The sequence below is a fragment of the Leptonychotes weddellii genome, chromosome 11 (assembly GCF_054177405.1).
Source record: "Leptonychotes weddellii isolate Sample4059 chromosome 11, ASM5417740v2, whole genome shotgun sequence".
Classification (NCBI taxonomy): Eukaryota; Metazoa; Chordata; class Mammalia; order Carnivora; family Phocidae; genus Leptonychotes; species Leptonychotes weddellii.
The window spans coordinates 46746941-46766737 of NC_138379.1; the positions used below are offsets into that span (position 1 = coordinate 46746941).

The 19797-nt window shown below is 55.7% G+C and overlaps 1 protein-coding gene and 1 non-coding gene across 9 annotated transcripts; one reads left to right on the plus strand and one right to left on the minus strand.

Moving 5' to 3' along the window:
• The first annotated feature begins 3543 nt into the window (after nt 1-3543).
• Nucleotides 3544-17760, plus strand: ATG16L2 (autophagy related 16 like 2). 8 transcript variants are annotated; one of them, XR_014138729.1, is made up of 18 exons: nt 3544-3706; nt 5579-5678; nt 6894-6996; nt 10492-10565; nt 10803-11054; nt 11190-11255; nt 11544-11657; nt 12637-12699; nt 13272-13380; nt 13722-13827; nt 14476-14546; nt 14834-14905; nt 15032-15152; nt 15491-15596; nt 16501-16650; nt 16739-16934; nt 17059-17160; nt 17446-17760. XR_014138729.1 is itself a non-coding variant. In XM_031024955.2 (18 exons), the coding sequence occupies exons 1-18, from the start codon at nt 3589-3591 to the stop codon at nt 17531-17533; spliced, it is 1863 nt and encodes a 620-aa protein (XP_030880815.2). In that variant the 5' UTR covers nt 3544-3588; the 3' UTR covers nt 17534-17760. The 8 variants fall into 8 exon arrangements, 6 of the variants coding, with proteins under 6 accessions (XP_030880815.2, XP_081654910.1, XP_081654909.1 ...); XM_031024955.2 differs by having other exon boundaries at nt 16887-16934; XM_081798784.1 differs by having other exon boundaries at nt 16887-16934; nt 17059-17138.
• On the minus strand, nt 8498-8570 carry TRNAL-CAA (transfer RNA leucine (anticodon CAA)). The gene has a single exon. It is a non-coding gene; the product is annotated as a tRNA-Leu (tRNA).
• Nucleotides 17761-19797: the final 2037 nt, after the last annotated feature.

Here is a 19797-nt window from a genome sequence, read left to right on the forward strand (position 1 = left end):
TCTCCTGAATCTTCCAGTCAGGTTGGAAAGACAGATCAAAAACAACTGAACAAGCACAGAAAAATGATCCTCTGTGGGAGTGATAAGTGCTCTGAAAGGAAGAACAATTAGATGATGTTATAGATATTGATTGGAATAAAGGCTATTTCAGACTGGATGAACAGGGAAAATCTCCTGAAAAAAGGGGTTGTGTCAGGCCTTAAAAGATCTGAGGGAAGAGCACCAGGAATAGAGAATGTCCAAGGCAAAGGCGCCAATGTGGGAATGAGTTAGGGAATGAGTTATTCAGTGTTGTAAATAAGGCTTTGTTCACAGGGTAGAAAGAGGTAAGGTCAGAGATTTGAGTGGGACCTTGTAGGACATGATAAAGGATCGGAGATTTGCTTTGAATATGCTGGATGGAATATGCTGGAAAGCCTTTTGGAGGGTTTTAAATAAGAATGACATGAGCTGATTTAGGTTTTTAAACAATCACTGTGGCTGCTGGGAGATGCCTAACCCAAGTGTAAGTTTTAAACTACAGCTGAGCCCTGAACAACATGGGGGTTAGGTGCACCAACCCCTGCACGGTAAAAAAATCCGCATATAATTTTTCACTCTCTGAAAGCTTAACTACTAATAGTCTACTGTTGACCAATAACACAGTTGATTAGCACATATCTTGTATATTATATGTATTATATACTATATTCTAATAAGAGTAAGAGAAAAGAACATGTTATTAAGAAAATCGTAAGGAAGAGAAAATATATTTACAGTGATATGGGGCCATGAGCAGATGGTCAAGAAAGAATTTTTGAGATGTTTTTGGTGCAAAAAGGTGCTTTTATTATAGCACAGGGACAGGACCTGTGGGCAGAAAGAGCTTGTGTTTGTGGGGAGTGACTGATTAAATACTTTTTAGTTAGTGGGGGTTAGAGCATAAGTGTCCAAGGAATTTGGAAGCAAGGCCTTCCAGGGCCTTGAGTGGCTAGCTGCTGCTAAGGTAAGGTTATTTACCACTGTCTGGTAAAACATGAGTCTTGAGACCCTTCAGATGTATATCAGTGGGCCATATGCTCAGAAGGTAATTGCTATATATATCTTTGGGGGGAGTATATGGCTATCAGAGGGAAGTAACACTAACAAGAGCAAAGCTACAGTGGTAAAACATTAAAGAAAGTCCTTGAGGGAAGCTGGAGGAATGTTACAATCTGTATGTCTCAGGAATTCTGCCTGGAGACTCCGAGGTCCCAGTAGCCAAGTCACAACAAAGCCTGGCCTTTCTTTTTCTCCCATGATACAGTACTATATTTATTGAAAAAAATTCTGCAGATAAGTGGATTTGCGCAGTTCAAACCCATGTTGTTCAGGGGCCAACTACATATTCTAAAGTGCATTAGGTCTCTAAATTATGATTTAGTCACTTTTTATATATATTGGTCATCAAATCGTGTTTTTCTCACATAAAGATAAATGAAACAGCATGTTAAATGTGAAAAATAGGTATGTGTTGTCATATACTGTGAATGTTATCTAAGATTTTAAGTGAACTTTATAACACAATCTCTCATATTCTAAAGATAGAAGAAACATTTTTTTTAGCTTTTTTTTCTAAGATTTTATTTATTTATTTGACAGAGAGAGCGCACAAGCTGGAGGAGGGTCAGGCAGAGGAAGAGGGAGAAGCAGACTCCCTGCTGAGCAGGGAGCCGGACGTGGGACTCGATCCCAGGACCCTGGGATCATGACCTGAGCCGAAGGCAGACCCTTAACGACTGAGCCACCCAGGCACCCAGAGATAAATATTTTTAGTCAAAATCAATCACTTCTTTATCATATTATTCAAAAATGACAAATTATTTCAAATTTCCTAGGAGTGTTTTGTGAGTCAAAAAAGGGTTAGGAACCCCTTACCCCCAAACAACTCCTTATTTGAGAGAGATATCGCCTCTGCACCTCACGGCCGAGCAGAGCCCTGTTAACACACCCTTCGATGCACACAGACCCATGATGGTATCTCCAGCACCTGAGAGTCAAGACAGTCCTAAAAGAAATTCTTCACTGTCACCAACTGGCTCTGGGTCTCCATGGTACATGGAGTCTCCTGGCCATGCCTTCTGGGAATTGTTACTACCTACACTCACTCCTTCAACAGACAGGCTAGGCTTGGAATGTGGCTCAGGTCAGAAAGGCCTTCAGTCAGTGAAGGGGCAGGAAAGTTTTCCTGGAGGAGGTGACCCATGAGGAGGAGTCGGGAGGACTAGAGGGGAAGGTGTTTCAAAGGAACTTGTGCAAAGGAAATATGGGGGGCTGAGCTCAGTTCATGGTGGTTTCAAAGCATAGCAGGGGTCCATTATCCTGGGGTGTCACTGGCATTTACTGCCTTTCAAGTCCTGTGACCCATCCCACCATCTCTTGAGAAACGCGCATCTCAAGAGACCTGTCACCTCCAGGGCCTGTGTGGCTCCCCAGTGTCGCCGGATTTCTCTCTGTTTCCCAGGGGAGAGACAGGCCTGCATTCACTCACGGAGAGCAGGCTGAGGCTGGGTCCAGTGAATCCCTCCTTTCATTCTTCACACCAGACGTGTCTGCAGAGCTCTGGACAGGGGGTCTTGGCTGGAGACAGTTTTATCACAGTTCCCTGCAACCCATGATTCACTGTCAAGTATACCTGCACGAGATGTTGCTACTCCTCCAGAGGCCGCCCCAAGAGAGTGAACGGTTGAACCCGGGGACAGGACACTGGGCTGCTGGCCAGGTTAGCCACCCACTCTTGTGCAACCCCAGGGGCCTGGGATTTGCCAGATGAAGTCAGCTGCAGCCCTTCACTCTCAGGGACCTCCACTTTCTGCAAAGAACTAAGCCCCTAAGCCCTGCTCTCCACAAGGGCTCTTCTGCTTCCTGTCTCACGAGTTTCTGTCCTCTGGGAGTTTTGATATCCTCAAACCTCTGCACCTGTTCTTCCCGCTGCCTGGAATCCTTCTCTCGTCCTGGCCAGCACCTACCTATTGCAGACCTCCGGTTCCAACTCAAACGCCGTCATCTGCGAAAGCAGCGCCTCTTCACTTCAGTCCCTTCCTCCTCGGCGCTCCACCTCGCCGTCACGCTGTGTGTGCCTCGTGTCTGTGTCGCCTCCCCTCGCAGACCTTGAGCGCCTCCAGGGCAGGGTCCGGGTGTGAGGCGTCTCTAGGTCCCCAGCTCGGAGCGCGACCTGACCGGAGGGGCCGTGGGCGACGTCGGTTACTTCCGAACTCGGTCTCGGCACCGAGGGGTTGAGGACCGGCACCGGGAGGCCGGCCCGACAGCTCGCCCACAGGCGTGGGGGAAGCCGCCCCGGAGGCCGCGACCGCCATCCCGGCTCACTGCGGCGGACATTGATAGGACCCCGACGTGGGTGAGAATTTCTGGTGCGGTCCGGGTGCTGTAGACCCTGGGGTAGGCTTCCCAGCACATTTGCTTGGCTTTCTCCCCCGACGAACGCTCTTAGGACGATCCGGGGAGTCCCCGCCGCTGCCGCCCCCTGACGTCACGGAGTCCCCCAGAGGCCCCGCCCCGGTCGCGCCTCCTTCCGCGGGAGCGGCGCGCCGTGCGGGCGGGAGAGCGGCTATGGCGGGGCCCAGCGCCGCCGGCCTGCCCGTCGCCCGCTGGAAACGCCACATAGTGCGGCAGCTTCGGCAGCGGGACCGCACGCAAAAGACACTCTTCGTGGAGCTGGTGCCGGCCTGTGAGTGCGCCACGGGGGCCCTGCAAGATGGCAGTGGAGGGAGGGGACGGAGATCCGGGCGCGGGGAGAGAGGGTTGTCTGGCTCCTCGGGCAGTGACCCGCGGGCAGAAAAGCCTTCTCGCCTCCGAATCCTTGGGCCTTCTGGCCCCTCTGTTTCGCCCCACCTCTGACTAGCCAGCATTCCTGCCCTTTCCAGTCCAGGCTCTAGCTTAGAGCCCCTTCCAGGACGGAGCTCCCTCCCGGTGCTCCTCCCCTCCTGGCCCCTCAGGGCCCGCCTCTCCCGGACTGGGTTTCCTGGGCACGGGTTTGTTAGCTAGTGTTGGTTTTTTAGGGTCTCTTATGCTTCCCCCTCCCGGGGCAGTTCTCAGGGTACAACCTAGTCAATCCATTTGGTCCCTGTGACCCAGTGAAAGAACTCTTGAGAGCAGCTACTTCTCTGAATCTCTAGGGAGGAAGCTCAGAGTCTCAGGCTTTGCCACTGGTAAGTGATCCTGGCTCAGGTTTTTGGAGCACCTCTGTGCTCGGGCAACCCCAGCCCGAGGGAGAAACAGGGGACTCCAAGCTGCTGGCTGAGCCCAAGAAGAGTCATACTCAGGTGTTTGGGGCCGGGGGCGGGGGGCTGGTCAGAAGTGGGTATGGCAGTTCAAGCCAGGGGGAACAAGTGTGCATAAGTGGCTCTGGTCACTCGAAATTGTATGTTGGGGGGTTTGGGTGGGGGGAGTTACCACCACTATCCCTCCAGTTCCATCACTGGTCCTAATTTTGGCTGCTGCTTAACTATCTCCCCCAATCCCCCAAACTGAATTTGCAGCTCTTGTCCTGGGCCATTTACCTGCAACCCTCGAGGCTGCTGGTCCTCTCCCTCAGGGATGTGAGGTCAGCCTCCTGCCTCCAGGCAACCTCACTTTTTCACTGCTCTGATGGACAGTGGAACCATCCAATTTGAGGGAGAAGTCACCCCTGTCCCCCAGGAGCTGCAGTCTGTGGGACTGGAGAGACCCCGAGGGCTGCGATCAGACGTAATGAAGCTCCAGTTTTCTCTGTGGTCTTGGGTGGGTTGTATCCTTAAGCCTCAGATTTATCACCCATAAATTGGGCAAAATGGCGTCTTCTTTAGATTTGCTGGGGGGCCAGTGCAGTGCCCTGGGGGCTGGGGTGGGGTTTTGTGTGAGAACTAGCCCAGTGACCTCAGTCGAAGTGACAGGCAGGGAACCGGGTGAAGGAAAGGAGCTGAGGAGCTAGGCCTGGGCTTACCACCCCCACCCTACCCTGGAACTGGTGAGAAAAGAGGAAGTGAGTGTGGTGGGGGTGGAGGGAGATATTCCAGGGTCTGTAGCAAAAGCTACCAAATTCAAGGAGGTCTGCTGGATAGTTGCTCAAGGACTTTCTCTTCTGGCCTGGGGGAACCTTACCCCAACTCAGGGGAAGAGAGGATTGTTTTTTAGAGTAGAAAATTAGAGCCCTTGGAGGGGAAGTAATTTGCCAAAGGCCGTAGGCAGGTGGAGCTGGGTTTATTTCATCACTCTTTGGGGCAAAGACTTGCTCTGGGGCAAGGCTGAATCAATCCCTGGTGCTGTCCTTCCCTCAGGACCCACAGTGGTCGGTGAGGCCAGCCATCTACTTCCCCTGCAGTGGCTGTCTTTCTCTGTCCCCTGGAGAGACGGTTTCCTGGGAGGGCCTGTGGGCAGGTGCTGTGAGGAGGCTGTGCTAGGGCTGAAGGTCTGGGTAGAGCCCACAAACACCCCTCAGGCAAAGGGCAGAGCCCAGCCTGCCAGTAGCTCTGCCATTCTGCATCCCTGAGCTCCTGCAGCCCTCCCAGCCAGAGACGTATGCCTGGAGTCTGCTGGAAAGTGTTTGTCTTTGTACCCCTAGATAACCGTCTCCTAGAGAAGGCTGAGTTGCTGGCCCGGATCTCAGAGAAGCTGCAGCCAGAGCCAAATGATGTCACTCCTGCTACCCTCCAGTGCCCCTGGTGAGTGTATGAGTGTTCCTGGTTACAATGGGCTGCCTATGCCTGGGCCCTGCCCCCACTGCCTATGCTGGCTTCATTTTTTCCCTGGCATCTCATTGGTCCTTAAATGCTACCCAGGGGAGGGAGGAGCTGGTCTCTTGAAACTTCCTCCAGGCCAGCTGCTTAGAATGCCCTTTCTCCACCACCTTTCTAAGTCCATCTCTGCATTTGTCTCATCTCTTCCCTTCCCACCCCCACACTCCTGCCTTTCCCCCTCCTCTTTTTGTGTCCCTGATCCTTACCTGATGCCTACAGAAAGAGTCTTGCTACATATGCCAAAGGGGGAGTGAAGATGAGAACCAGGAATGGGTTGGGCCTCAGAGTTGGGAGGTGCTTTTTTTTTTTATTCTTATGTTAATCCCCATACATTACATCATTAGTTCTAGATGAAGTGTTCCATGATTCATTGTTTGTGCATAACACCCAGTGCTCCATGCAGAACGTGCCCTCCTCAATACCCACCACCAGGCCAACCCATCCTCCCACCCCCCTCCCCTCTAGAACCCTCAGTTTGTTTTACTTTTTTTTTTTTAAATAAAGATTAATTAATTAATTTGACAGAGAGAGAGAGCATGCACACACACACATACAAGCAGGGGGAGTGGCAGGGAGAGGGAGGGGGAGAAGCAGGGTCCCGTGGAGCAGGGAGCCTGATGCAGGGGCTCGATCCCAGGGTCTCAGGACCTGAGCCAAAGGCAAATGCTCAACCGACTGAGCCAGCCAGGCACCCCTGGGAGGTGCTTCTTTTTTTTTTTTTAATTTTTATTTATTTATTTGAAGAGAGAGACACAGTGAGAGAGGGAACACAAGCAGGGGGAGTGGCAGAGGGAGAAGCAGGCTTCCCGCCAAGTGGGGAGCCCGATGCGGGGCTCAATCCCAGGACCCTGGGATCATGACCTGAGCCGAAGGCAGACGCTTAACGGCTGAGCCACCCAGGCACCCCCCTGGGAGGTGCTTCTTAAGGAGGGTCCTAGCTAGTGAACCCAAGGCCTGGGGAAGTCCTAGGGCAGAGGAGTCATGGGCAGTTTCAGTTTCTGGAGACTTGCCTTTTCCTCTACTGGCTTTGGGTTTCCATCTTCCTTAGGAGAAAGTTCATGGTTTTGGTTTCAGGCTTTCCGTGTTCATCCTGTGGGTGAACTGAGGGACAAAGAACACCGTTCTCTTATTGGTTGGCAGGGAAGAGGAATCGGGGCCTGACTCAGACCAAGTCCCATCACCAACCACTCTGAGGGTGAAGTGGCAAGAGAAGGAGGAAGGGCTCCGGCGGGTCTGTGGTGAGGTAGGCTGGGCAGGGGTCTGAGAGAGAATGGCGTGGGGCCAGAATCCAGGACTTTGGGGGCAAGGGGATGTGGTCCAAGGGATCCGGCAAGTGAGGGACATTCTCCAAGTCCAGTGCCACAGTGCTCTCTAGCTTGGTTCTGGCAGCCCAGGAGGACGTGGTCTCCAACAGCAGCTAGAGGATGTGAGGTGAGAGCTCAGAGAGGAGGATGAGGTACACAAGGCCAGATGAGTCTGTTCCCCCTTCCAGACGGTCCCGCCTGCTCTGTTCACAGCCTGCCTCCCTAACCCTGGGGCCCAGCACCGGCTGATGCACAGTATACACTTGCAGACCAAATGAGGAAGGTGGCCCACCCCCACGGCAGGGTGTGCTACTTCCACCCGACACTGCTGCTCCCACCCCGTGGTGTCTCTTGGCTGCAATTTCACCACATTGTCCTGGTTTTCTTCTCTTTTCTGTAGCAGTTGCTTCTGAACTTCCTTCTCTGGTTCGTTTCCTCCTCCTCTTTAAATGTGGGTGTTCCTTGGAGCTTGGGTGGGTTCACGGACTCCTGTGGCCTCAAAGATGGTATGCTGACTCCCAGACCTGTCTCTGGCCCAGTCTTCTCCCCTGAGCTCCACACTCGTTGGTCAGCTGGGGTTCTTGGACATCACATCTAAAATCAGATTCCCCATCTCCCCATAGTATATGGCAAGCACCACATGGAGAGGGGACTCCTGCAGGTGCTGGGCTAAGCATTATTTCAGCTAATCCTCCACAACTCTATAGCAGGAAACTGAGGCTTAGAGAAGCGGAGCCAGGATCTGAACTCCTTCCCACATGAATCCATCTTCTGTGATCTCCATTCATTCTTTCAACAAAGATTTATTGACAATTGTCATTATCCAAGGCACATGATAAGGACAAGACCTGGCCCCATGGAGCTTCCAGTCCAATGGAGACTGATAGGCCATAAACACATGCCTAGTTACAGCATGCCACGTTACTTGCCCAACGAGTGTGGGAGTGGGGCTATGAACCCAGTGAAAGCCTCTCCCTCAGAGCCCCTATTGTAGTTACAACTTGACATTTGAGGCACTTCCTGGGCTGTGAGATCCCGAAGGCCTGGGATGCCCTTGCTTTGCTTCCACTTATCCCTGGGGTCTGTCCTCACAGTCCATGCTAATAAATATTTGTAGACTAAATGATGGATGAGGTAGACCCTCCACCCCCAACTGGTAGTCACTGGGCTGGAAACTGAGGGGGCACCTCTAGTCCCTCCCAGCCCTCCATCCTGAGCTAGCTAGCAGTCATCAGCTCATGGATCCTGCCTCCAAATCCATCAACTCTCTGTTGGCCTGGCCCAAGTTACCCTCATCATTCCTGGACAACCCCTCCCTTGGCACTCCCATCCATTCTCCATACAGCACTCACAGTGAGAAATATATATACACACACACCTATGTATGTATGTATATATGTGTACACACACACACACGTTTTTCTTTTTAAGTAGCCTCCATGCCCAACGTGGGGCTTGAACTCACGATCCGGAGATTTTGAGTCCCATGCTCTACCAACTGAGCCAGCCAGGTGCCCCCAGAGTGATATATTTTAATAACAAAAAGATCTCCCTTAAAAAAAGACAATACAGACACACATGCTTGTGAACATTTCAAGAGAACAGAAGCCCACCGAGTAAAGAAGTGAAACCCCCTTCACCATCTCTCCCATTGTCAGTTTGGTATACATCTTCCAGAGCCCTTTAGCCTTCCCAGTGGGGTTCTCCAGAATTTTCTGCCACTCTCCCTGTCTCTGAACTAATAGTCCCCTTGGTCTGGGACACTTCCACAAACCCCTTGCCCTTAGCACTTCCTCCCTGGCACTTCCTCAGAACACACCAGTCAGTTCCCATTGGATATGGCAGGGGAAGGGGAGTTTTCTTTAATTCTTAGTACTGTTTCACATATTGCAATAAGCATATATCATTGTTATTATTTTAGCTTTTTGGGGGAAATAATTATAGATCATAGGAAGTTGCAAAGATTGGTTACTTCTTCTGTAACTATAGCATATACGATCAGGAAAATGATATTGATATGAAATATACATATATTTCTTTGTCATGTTGTCCCATATGTAGATTTGTGTGACGGGCAATATACAGCACAATTTCATCACCACAAAGATCTCCCTCTTGCTACCCTTTTTGGCCACAACGCACCCCTCTCCCCCAACCATCCCTAACCCTGCACCCACTAATCTGTTTTCCATCTCTATTATTTGGCTTTTGAAAAACCTCCCCAAAATATTGAATCACAGACTATCAGTGAAAGTAAATGACAGGCAAGGAAGCAGAAGTGGAGGTCAGACTGCTCCGTGGTGAAAGGAATTACAAACGTTAGGAACTGGGCCGCTAGGAACTGGGCCGGCTAGGAAGGTAGGCAGGGGCCGGCGCACGGGCAGAGGGAGATCTGTCAGTGCGGCTGAGTAGCGCTGGCCTCGCTCCTCAGTCCGTCCCTCACCAGGCCCACGTGAGGAACAGGTTAGCAGTCAGACCCCCGCCTTGGTTATTTCCTCATGTTCCTCTTGTCACACTGGTAGGAACCGCTTCACCTGAGGTCTGTCTCTTCTGCTGACCCTTCAGCGCTAAAAAGTGGGACTTGACCTTCCTCTCTGTGGCTTCCCCAGCTCTTGGTTGAAGGACTGCTGAATGAGGCAGGGGCACGGATGAGGTGACCCTCACCCCCATTCTAGGCCTGGGGGCAGCTCAGGTATTCAGTCTGGCCTCTACGCTCCCACAGCCCGTTCTCCTTCTTGCCCTGTGCCTCTGCTTAGGGCTCCTGGTTGCTCTCTGGAATCTATGCTCGGGTAGGCCAGCGTTAGAGAAGTGGGGAACAGAGCCCGCACCCCTTGAACCTCTCCTGTAGACCTGTCCTGTACTTGGAGCATCATGTTACGTGGTCTGCCACTTAGCTGTGTAACTTTGTCAAGACACTTAACCTCTCTGTGACAGTGTCCTCATCTGCGAAATCGGGAAAATGGCAGTACCGCCCTCATGCTCGCGTTATGGCGATTAAAAGAGTTAATATGTGTGTAGTGCTCAGAACAGGGCATGACACACACGTGCTATATAAACGTTTGCTATTATCTGAAATATTACTCCTTCCAGTAATTCTACATTACCTTATGAGGTAAGTGCTATCATTCCCACTTTACAGGTGAGGAAACAGCAGGTTCAGAGAGGTTAAATGACCGCCCCGGGGTCACAGAGAAAATAAGTGGCCCTGCCAGGGCTGAAACTCAGGTGTTAGGCTCCAGAGCCCAAGGCCCTTCCACTGTTCCACAAAACAGCAGTGCGTTCTGTGCGCGGCCCTTCACCTGTCAGAGCCTGCGCTTTCGGGGTGGGTGGAGCAGCCGACTCTGCTCCACGTCCAGCCGGAGAGGGGCTGGGAGCGCGCGGCGGGAGCCCTGCAGAGGCGCTGCCGCCCACCTTCCGCCCCCGACCGCCCCCAGATGGCCTACCAGGTGGTGGAGAAGAGCGCGGCCTTGGGCACCCTGGAGGCGACGCTGGAGGAGCGGCAAAGCAGGTGAGGCGCGGGCCGGTGCGAGGGTGGACCGCGCCCACCGCTGGGTGGCTCGGGGCCACCTCTGCCGGGGAAGGGGCGACGGGGTGCTCCTGCGTGTCCCCAGCACGGCCCGGGAGCTTTCCCCACGTAGTGGGAGACCTGGCTTAGCCACCTGCCTGACGGCGTGGAAGGGGCAAGTCTGTCCCCCTCTGAGACGGGCTCCCACCGCGCCGTGACGAAGGGTGCCCCCTCCCGCAGGCTGGCGGCTCTGGAGGCCCGCGCGGCGGAGCTGCAGGAGGCGCGGGCGCGGCAGGCCCGGCAAGTGGACGCACAGCGGGCGCTGAACGTGGCGCAGCGGGCGGCCTACGAGGCGATGCGCGCGCACGCCAGGCTCCGGGAGGCGGCCCTGCGCCGGCTGGAGGAGGAGGCGCGTGACCTGCTGGAGCGGCTCGTGCAGCGCAAGGCGCGCGCCGCCGCCGAGCGCAACCTGCGCCTCGAGCGCCACGAGAAGTGAGCGCGCTTGGCCCCGCCCGTCGGAGACGAGAGCGCCGCGGCCCTGTGGGGGAGGGCACGCTCCGCGTTTCACCTCCGCGGCCCGAGGCGCGTCGGCCCGGTGCGGCTCTCTGGATGCTTCTCTTCCGCCAGGGCCAAGCAGGCGCGGATGTCCTTGGAGCTGAAGAAGGCTGCCAAGCGGACAGTGAGCATCAGCGAGTAAGCGTGGGGACGCGCCGGGTCCGGCCCGCCGAGCCTCCGCAGCCCGCTCTGCCCCGCGTGCTCTAGGGCGCCCTTTTCTCTGGCCTCCGCCTGCAATTCTACCCCGCCCCCACCTGTCTGCACGAGGTCCCCACGTAGACTGAGCCCGCAGGACACGCGCAGACTCGCGTGCTCTGGTCGTAGGCGCCAGCACGGCTGCCCGCAAGATCCCTCTTCACCGTGTTGTGCCCTGGGGGCAGGGAGGCGCTGGTCCCTTGACCTCCCTGAGTTTCATGCCCTGTCCAGGAGCCCAAACCCCATAGGCGACGGGATAAGAGAGGAGGCTGAGACTCTGGCCCGGCCTGCTGAGCCCCTGTCCCTGAAGAGTGAGGCTGGTGAGAAGTGGAAGAGGCCGTTCAGGTGAGGACTGTCCCAGAGCTCTGAGCTGGGCCCCACGCTCCACTCCAGAGTCTTCCTCTAGGGCCTTGGGCCCAGCTCGGGCTCGGGGGAGAGGACAGGTCTGATCTCCAGTGCCTGGAGCCTCTTGGGGTCATTGCCGTCTTAGGGACTCCGGCGCCTTCCCAGGACCAGAGCTGTGGAGGTGCGGTGTCAGGCTGGTGAAAGGGTGTCACCAGGAGGGAACTGTGGGCGAGGCCCAGGACTCACCTGTCACAGGGACACGAGAGCACATGTGTGTACAAGCTTGGGGGAGCGTATCCGAGCGCGTGAGAGCACGTATAGATGTGAGCTCACACGGGCTTCTGAAGCCCATGCATTCCCTCAGTCTCCCCCGTTCATCTCCATTTGTCTGTCATTGCAGCTGCCCTCCCCCACCCTTGCTCCATTCACCAACTTGAAGGCTTCTCTTTCAGCCCTTCCTTGCAGGTCACTGGTGTCCGGGCCTGGGGGCAGTGAAAGAACTTTGGGGAGGGGCATGAGATGCTGCTGGTCCCCAAAGTCCTTGGCAGCCCCGTGGGCCAAGTCAGCCCAGGACGCATCCTCTTCTGGGCATTTTTGAGGTCACTCAGCAGGCCTAGGTTTTACCTCCCTCCATCTGCCAGCCTTGTGCTATCCCAGCCTGAGGGCACCTTCACCCTCTCCCCCATATGCCCCAGCTCAGCCTCCTCAGAACTTTTGGTGGAGGGCACTTGGGTGGTGAGGCAGTTCTTACCATCATGGTGGAAACTTTGGGAGACTTTATTCCTAAATCCCTCCCTGCCTCCACCTTCCGGGGACTGCCGTGGGTCATCCCGCTCTCCTGCTCTTGGAGGAGCCAAGTTCTTGTCCCAGGCTCACAGGCCTGCAAGCCTCAGTGTCCCCAGCAGGGTGTAGGGATGAGTGGCTGCCATCTGCACACTCACTGGCCAGTCCCTTAGCACATCTCTCAATTCTACCCCAGATCTGCCTCTGCCACCTCCTTGACACTCTCCCGCTGTGTGGATGTGGTGAAGGAGCTTCTGGAGTAAGTGTGTGCGTGCACCTACATGTGTGTGAAGGGTTTGGGCCCCTTGGAGGCCCATGTCAGGCTTCTGGACTCCAGGCTTGGTCTGTGTATGTCTCGATCTGTCCGTCTGTGTGTTGCCCGGCTGTCTGTGTGAATCTCTGCTGCCTCTCCCAGACCTCATTTCCAGGCCCTGCCTGGTTGTCCTCCACGCTCTGTCCCTCATCCGTGGTCCTCACAGAGGACCAGGATCTCCAGCCTGAGCCTGGATAGGAACAACCACTCAGTTGGGAAATAGGCTCAGATGTCAGGACTTGTCCAGGGTCACAGAGCCAAGTGGCAGCGGGGCTCAGACGGAAACCCTAGCCCGGAGGTTGCTCTGCAGTCACCAACTCCTCCCTGCCTCTGTGCCCCTCCCGTCTTCACACTGACCCCCGGGGTCAGAGGCTGGGTTGGGAATAAGCTCGCTGCCCCTCTGGGCCATGTTCTGCCACCTTTCTTGTCTGCTTTCTGTTGTTGCCGCCTCAGGAGCATGAGACTCCCATGTCAGAAGGCCTTGCCAAATGCCTTCCTAACACCTGCCCCCCACCCAGTTTCAAGAAGAGGAGAGGCCACTCCATTGGCGGAGCTCCTGAGCCGCGATACCAGAGCATCCCTGTGTGTGTGGCTGCCCAACCTCCTACCCAGGTTCAGGATGTGCTGGTAAGGGAGGGGCTGGGCCACATGCATGAGGTGCCCATATGGGGAGTGTAGGCCCCAGGGGTGGTCCACGGAGGCCAGGGAAGCAAGGCTGGGCTCCTCAGCTAGAGCACAAGTGTTCTTTCCCATCCAGCGGTAGAAGCCTTTCAGCATTTAGTGATGGGGGATGGACTGGAGAGGGAGATCAGGAGGCCAGGCAAGGGACGGTGGGGAAGTGTAGCGGGAGGCTGCTGCAGGGCTGCTGAGACCCGATGTGTGCAGGCAGGGGTGCGTGTGAGAGCCTGTGTGTGCAGAGAGGTGCGTTTGGTGAGGGCCAGAGGCACCAACCTCCCTTTTCCCCGTAGGATGCCCACCTTTCCGAGGTCAATGCTGTTTGTTTTGGCGCCAGTAGCAGCCTCCTGGCCACCGGAGGGGCTGACCGCCTCATCCACCTCTGGAATGTTGTGGGAGGTGAGGGTTTCTCCTCTGTGGGCCATCCTGGGGCTTTCTCTCCAGAGCTTGCTCCTTAGTGAGCAAAGGTCTTGGATCTGTTTGTGTTTCCTCACATGTAACATTTTTGTGGGCAGTGGCCAGATGACCCCTTGGCAAGAGCTCTGGGCTGAGCCTCCTAGTTGCTGGGATCCAGGTCTGCAGGATGGGGAGGGCCCAGCTCAGATGGTCCCTGTTAGGGGAAGCGGGGGTCCCTTCTCATTAGATTCTGCAGGGATAGGCCCTTGAGAAGCAGGTCCCTGGGGCCCACCAGCTGACCTCCTCTTCTGGTATCACTTGAGCTCTCAGGAGATGAGTGTTAACTACCCTCTGCTTGTAGAGGTGGGTGTGTTGGGGAGTCACAGTCATTTCCTGGAGGCTTCCTAGAGAAACGTCTGGCCCTGGCTTGCTGTGTGACCCCGGGACAGTCCCTTCTCCCTGGTCCTCTGTAGCCCTGTGAGATCATCAGCTGCCCCCTGGAGCCCCCTGCTGGCAGTTTGGGGAGGTGCAGCCTCCAGCCCAGGCCCCCAGAAGTCTTCCCTCTAACGTGGGAGAGACTGATCTTCCCAGCAATTCCTCTTCATGAGGTTAGTGACTTCATTTCACCTGTCCTTTTCCTGGTCCCCCCAGATCGTCTGGAGGCCAACCAAACCCTTGAAGGAGCTGGTGGCAGCATCACAAGTGTGGACTTCGACCCTTCGGTGAGGGGACTTAGCCTCAGTGACATGGGACGTCTGTTGTGTGCCCCCGCCCCCAGTCTCCACACTGGGCAGGTGGGGGCCCTGGGACATAAGGGAACATCATGGATGTCCTAGAACCAGTCCCTCTGGCTGCTACACAAACCTTCCCTGGGCCTGGAGGCTACTCTGCCTGTCTGGATGATCTGGGAGGCTCAAGGCAGCCCCTGCCCCAGCTCCCTGGTGTGAGGGATGTTGCTTCTGTCCAGGCCCAGGTTCAGGGCCTTTCCCGTCCCCTTCCATCTCTCCAGGGCTCACAGGTATTAGCAGCTACTTACAATCAGGCCGCCCAGCTCTGGAAGGTGGGGGAGGTACAGTCCAAGGTAAGGCCTGACTGAGGAGGCAGCCCTGGGGTCAGGGGTCATGCCTTGGGCCCTGAGGGGGGATATTATGGAGTCTTGGCCATGTCCTTGATCAATATGTGGGATGCGGGGGGGGGGGTGGCGCAGGAGACACTGTCTGGACACACAGACAAGGTGACGGCTGCCAAATTCAAGCTAACAAGGCACCAGGCGGTGACTGGGAGCCGGGACCGGACGGTGAAGGAGTGGGACCTCGGCCGCGCCTACTGTGAGGCCCAGCCCCCTCCCTCCCCCTCCCTACCTGCTGGCACCCCCAAGCCAGGTCAAGAACACCTCAGCCTGTTCTCTGGGAATGGCTCTAAGATTCACAGTCATTTGGGGTGAAAGGTCCCAAGGCCTCTCCTTCTCTACTCCCCATCGGTGTTTTTTTCTGCTTGGTTTCTTGGTGACTTCAGGCTTTGGGCTGGGAAGCAGGGGACCTGGTTTCTAGTTTGGGGAGGATACTTACCCCTCTGGGGCTTCTGGACCTCAGCTTCTCCGTATGTCCAGTGGGATGGCTTCCAACAACCTTTTTCTGAGGCTAGGGCTCTGCTCTTTGGTCCCCAGGCTCCAGGACCATCAATGTCCTTTCCTACTGTAATGATGTGGTGTGTGGGGACCATGTCATCATCAGTGGCCACAGTGACCAGAAGATCCGGTTCTGGGACAGCAGGTGACAGGCATGGGCTGTGGGCGGTGGAGGCATGGGGACAGGCTTCCTGTGTTCTCTTTCGTTTCTCTGGCCACAGAGCCATGGAGGCATCTCAGGGAAGTGAGGCTGCGGTGGCTTCTCTGTCTAGGTGTGGCCCCTTGAAGGCTCCGCTGCCTCCGGGGACCTATGGCACCTTTTTAGTGGCTCTTGGTCCAGCTGCTGGACTCTGCCTGGGCCCTGCCAACCAAAATGGAGGAGCCCCCTTTTCTACTTAGTTACCACTTTTATTTATTTTTAAAAAATATTTCATTTATTTATTTGACAGAGAGAGAGACAGACACAGCGAGAGAGGAAACACAAGCAGGGGGAGCGGCAGGCAGGTAGAGGGAGAAGCAGGCCTCCCACGGAGCAGGGAGCCTGATGCGGGGCTCGATCCCAGGACCCCGGGATCATGACCTGAGCTGAAGGCAGACGCTTAACGACTGAGCCACCCAGGCGCCCTAGTTACCACTTTTAAATCAAAGGAAACAAAGTTTTCGTTGTTTTCCGGCCTGGAGCCCGGCGTAGGGGGGTGATTTATAAAAGCCGGTGCTGGAGCTGGAGCTGGAGCCGGCGCTGGGTCTCCTTCCAGGTGTGTGGTGAGTGCCGTTGGAGACCCTTTGCGCTCTCACACGTTTAATGGCAACTCTCGTTTCCTCTCCAATGGTTATTTTAGCGACCCAGGGGTTTCGAGGCCCCAGCTTCTAGTCAAAGGCTGGCTAAGTTCCTCTTGGAGGGGCTGGCCGCAGTGGGAGAAGGGAGACTAGTCAGCGTCAGCCCTGGCCCCGGTGATCTGAGACCCGGGGGCCCCTCTTGACTTTGTTCACCTGTCAGGAGTGGCCTTGGTGGGCTGTTCCTCATCCCTACCTCTGTCTCTGTTCCTCAGGGTCCCCTGCTGCACCCAGATCATCCCTGTGCAGGGCCGGGTCACCTCCCTGAACCTCAGCCAAGACCAGCTGCATCTGCTCAGCTGTTCCCGAGATGACACACTCAAGGTCATTGACCTTCGTGTCAGCAATATCCGCCAGGCATTCAGGTACCTGCTTTGTGCCCCTGGCACTGTGGCTTTGGCCGGGGCAGCTGGGTCTCTCATCCCTTGTTAAGGGCCCTTCTGGACCTGTCAGTGGGGGACCCATTCTGGAGGCCCTTCTGGACCAGGACCTGCTGAGGTGCCCCAAGCTCCTGATGGAGAGACGAAGCTCTTGAAGCTCCTGGCTGAGGGCAGGGACCGGCAGCCACGTTCATTCTGACCCTGGTTGTGTCTGCCCTCAGGGCTGATGGCTTCAGGTGTGGTTCTGACTGGACCAAAGCCGTGTTCAGGTGTGTGTGCGAGAGCATGTGCCTGTGCCTGAGCGTGCCCCCCCCCGACCGTGTATGTCCGTGTCTGCACGCGTGCGCCCTCACCTCTGATCATTTCTTGCTTGCCCTGCTGTGCCCACTGCAGCCCGGACAGAAGCTATGCCCTGGCAGGTTCCTGGGACGGAGCCCTTTACATCTGGGATGTAGACACCGGCAAGCTGGAGGGTAGTCTGCGGGGACCCCACTGGTGAGCATGGCCCCCACCCCCGGCCCCAGTGCTGCTAAGCCAGTTCCAGGTTCTGACATGCGTGGGACCCTGGAGTCCCCAGCCCTTGTCCCCACATCCCCCCCTCCCCCTCAGAGCCCTTCTTAGTTCACAAGGTGCTTTCCCTTGTGTGCAGCTCTGTGAGCCCATTTTACAGGCTTAGAGAGAGCCTCAGGCTGCCCTGTTCCAGTAACGAGGGGCAGAACCCAGGCTGCAGGCCCAACTTCTGATGCCTCCTCCCTGAAGCCTGTCCCTCCCTGTCCTCAGCACTGCCGTCAACGCCGTGGCCTGGTGCTCCTCGGGGAGCCATGTGGTGAGCGCAGACCAGGCCAGGAAGGTTGTGCTCTGGCACTAGCCGTGACTTCTCCTGCCAGGGCTGGAGCTCGAGTCTGAAGCCCAAGGCCAGAAGACAGCTTCCCACCGCTCACGGGGCTCGGGAACAAGTGGGGATGGGGGTGGGATGGGAGGGGGGTGGCCTTGGGGCCTTTAATGGGGAATAGGGCCCGGCAGGACCTGGCCTGTCTGTTGAAAAAAAAAAGTGTGTGTGTCGGGGGGGAATTACAGTATTTTTTGCTTGTTTTATCTCTGACTTCTCACTTTCTTCGACGTAAGTGAAAAAAAATTGTATCTAAACTGGTATCTGCTTGCCTCTCTGCAGCGTTCGGGTGGCAGAGGCCTTTGGGCTGGTGGCTCGATGACGCCTGGGCTTGGCCCCTTTCCTCCTCCTGCCCAGAGCTGGGGCCGGGCCGGGCTGGCCTCGGTGCTGTTCCCATCCGAGGAGACAGCATGAAGAAAGGCTCACAGGCAGCCAAGGGCAGTGGCTCTTGGAGCCGTGGGAATCTCACCCTTGGTCCACGCTGGTCCAGAGGCCAAGCCAACACCTTGGACCCTCCTACTTCAGGCGCCCAGGGTAGACTGAGGCTGTGGAGGGGCCATGGGAGTTCCAAGAGGGGCTCTGGTGGAAAGGGTCCTAACACACCAGAGAGTGATGTCAAGTACTTAGTACACCAGGCCTGCCTTTAGATGGGGGCATGTTCTTGCTCCAGAGGGGGAGCCCGGAACGTATGGGGAACGGCCTGGGTAGGTCTTCATGTTGGGGGGGCGGCCGCGGGCTGGGCCTGGGCTGGGGCTTCACTTACAGGGGCACCACGAGCCTCTGGAGTACAAGGCAGACCCAGCAGGGCAGAGCCTGGGCACCCCACTTGTTCTGTCAACCTCGTGCATGGAGGAGTCGCCAGCAGGACAGCCATTGCCAGTCACAAGACAGCAGAAGGGACTTCTGTCCCTGAGGGGACCTTACTGTGGCATGCTGCTCATCTGAGATTCAAAGGCTTCGCTTTGGAATTCTCAGTTTCCTTCCTTATCACCTTCCAAAGTCTCCCTTGGGGGTTGTTGCCATTTCCAGGGTTAGGAAGCCGTTCCCAGGATGAGCAGCAGGTTGCTGAGCGCCTGAACTTTGCAGCCGGGCTGTCTGAGTTGGAGTCGCAGCCCGCTCTTTAGTAGGGTGATTTTAAACAGGTTCCTTAACGGCTTTGTGCCTTAGTTTCCTCCTCTGCGAAAGGGGAAAATAATAGTACTCACCTCAGAGGGCGCCTGGGTGGCACAGTCCATTAGGCGTCCGACTCTTGGTTTCCGCTGGGGTCGTGATCTTGGGGTTCAAGATGGAGCCCCGTCTTGGGCTCCACGCTCAGCAGAGTCTGCTTGAGATTCATTCTCCCTCTCTCTTTGCCCCTCCCCCACTTCCCATTCATGCCTTCTCCCTCTCCCTCTCTCTCAAAAAAAAACACCAAAAACCGTCCTCACCTCAGAATTTACCATATAGACTCAGTGTGTTAGTATCTGTGAAGCTCCCGGCACATGCCGAAGAGCGCGTGGTGATGAAATACCTAGTCTACACTCTGCTGGCTCTCAGCTCACTCACTGCTCTTGGCCCAGCCGTCCCGAGCTCCAGGTGACATACCTAGCTGCCTCCTGGACAGCAGCTCCCCGACATAAGCGTCTCCCCCTCACGCCCCACATCCTCAGGCACCAGGGGTGGAGCCACCGTGTCTGACTTTAACCTAGCTGCCACGCAGGCCCCCTTCTAGTCTTGCTGTGTCTCCACCTGGACCCCTCTTGCCGTGGCCAGAGTGACTTTCTAAGGTATCGTGGTCACAGATACGACCCTTTGAAGTTCCCAGGCTGCCCGCAAAGAAGCTTTTTGGCATTAAATCCAAAGCCCTTAGGAATGAGCCCGCTGACCTCAGCTGCGTTTTCATTTCCTTATTACTCTGAATGTGTTTCGCACATTGATTTTCTCTCTGCCCCAAATGTTCTTCCCTCCCAGCCCCCAATTCAAATTTGTCCTTCGTGATCTTCTCCCTGAGAGCCTTTCCTCACTTACCGGGCTGGCTAGGGGCCTCCTCTCTCCTTGTGTTCCTCTTTGTGTCTCCTTCTCTCCATTTTCAGTCAGGGAGCTCTTGGAAGAGGCCAGGATGGGAATAGAGTAATTCCTGCGATTAGGCCTGGCCCAGAGAGAGCCTTGGGAAATGTCTGTTAAATGGCCAACTCAGCAAGTCTAACAGCTGAACATGCTAGAGGTCCAGAATTTTCCAGCCTGATCCCCGGAGGCCCAGCCCT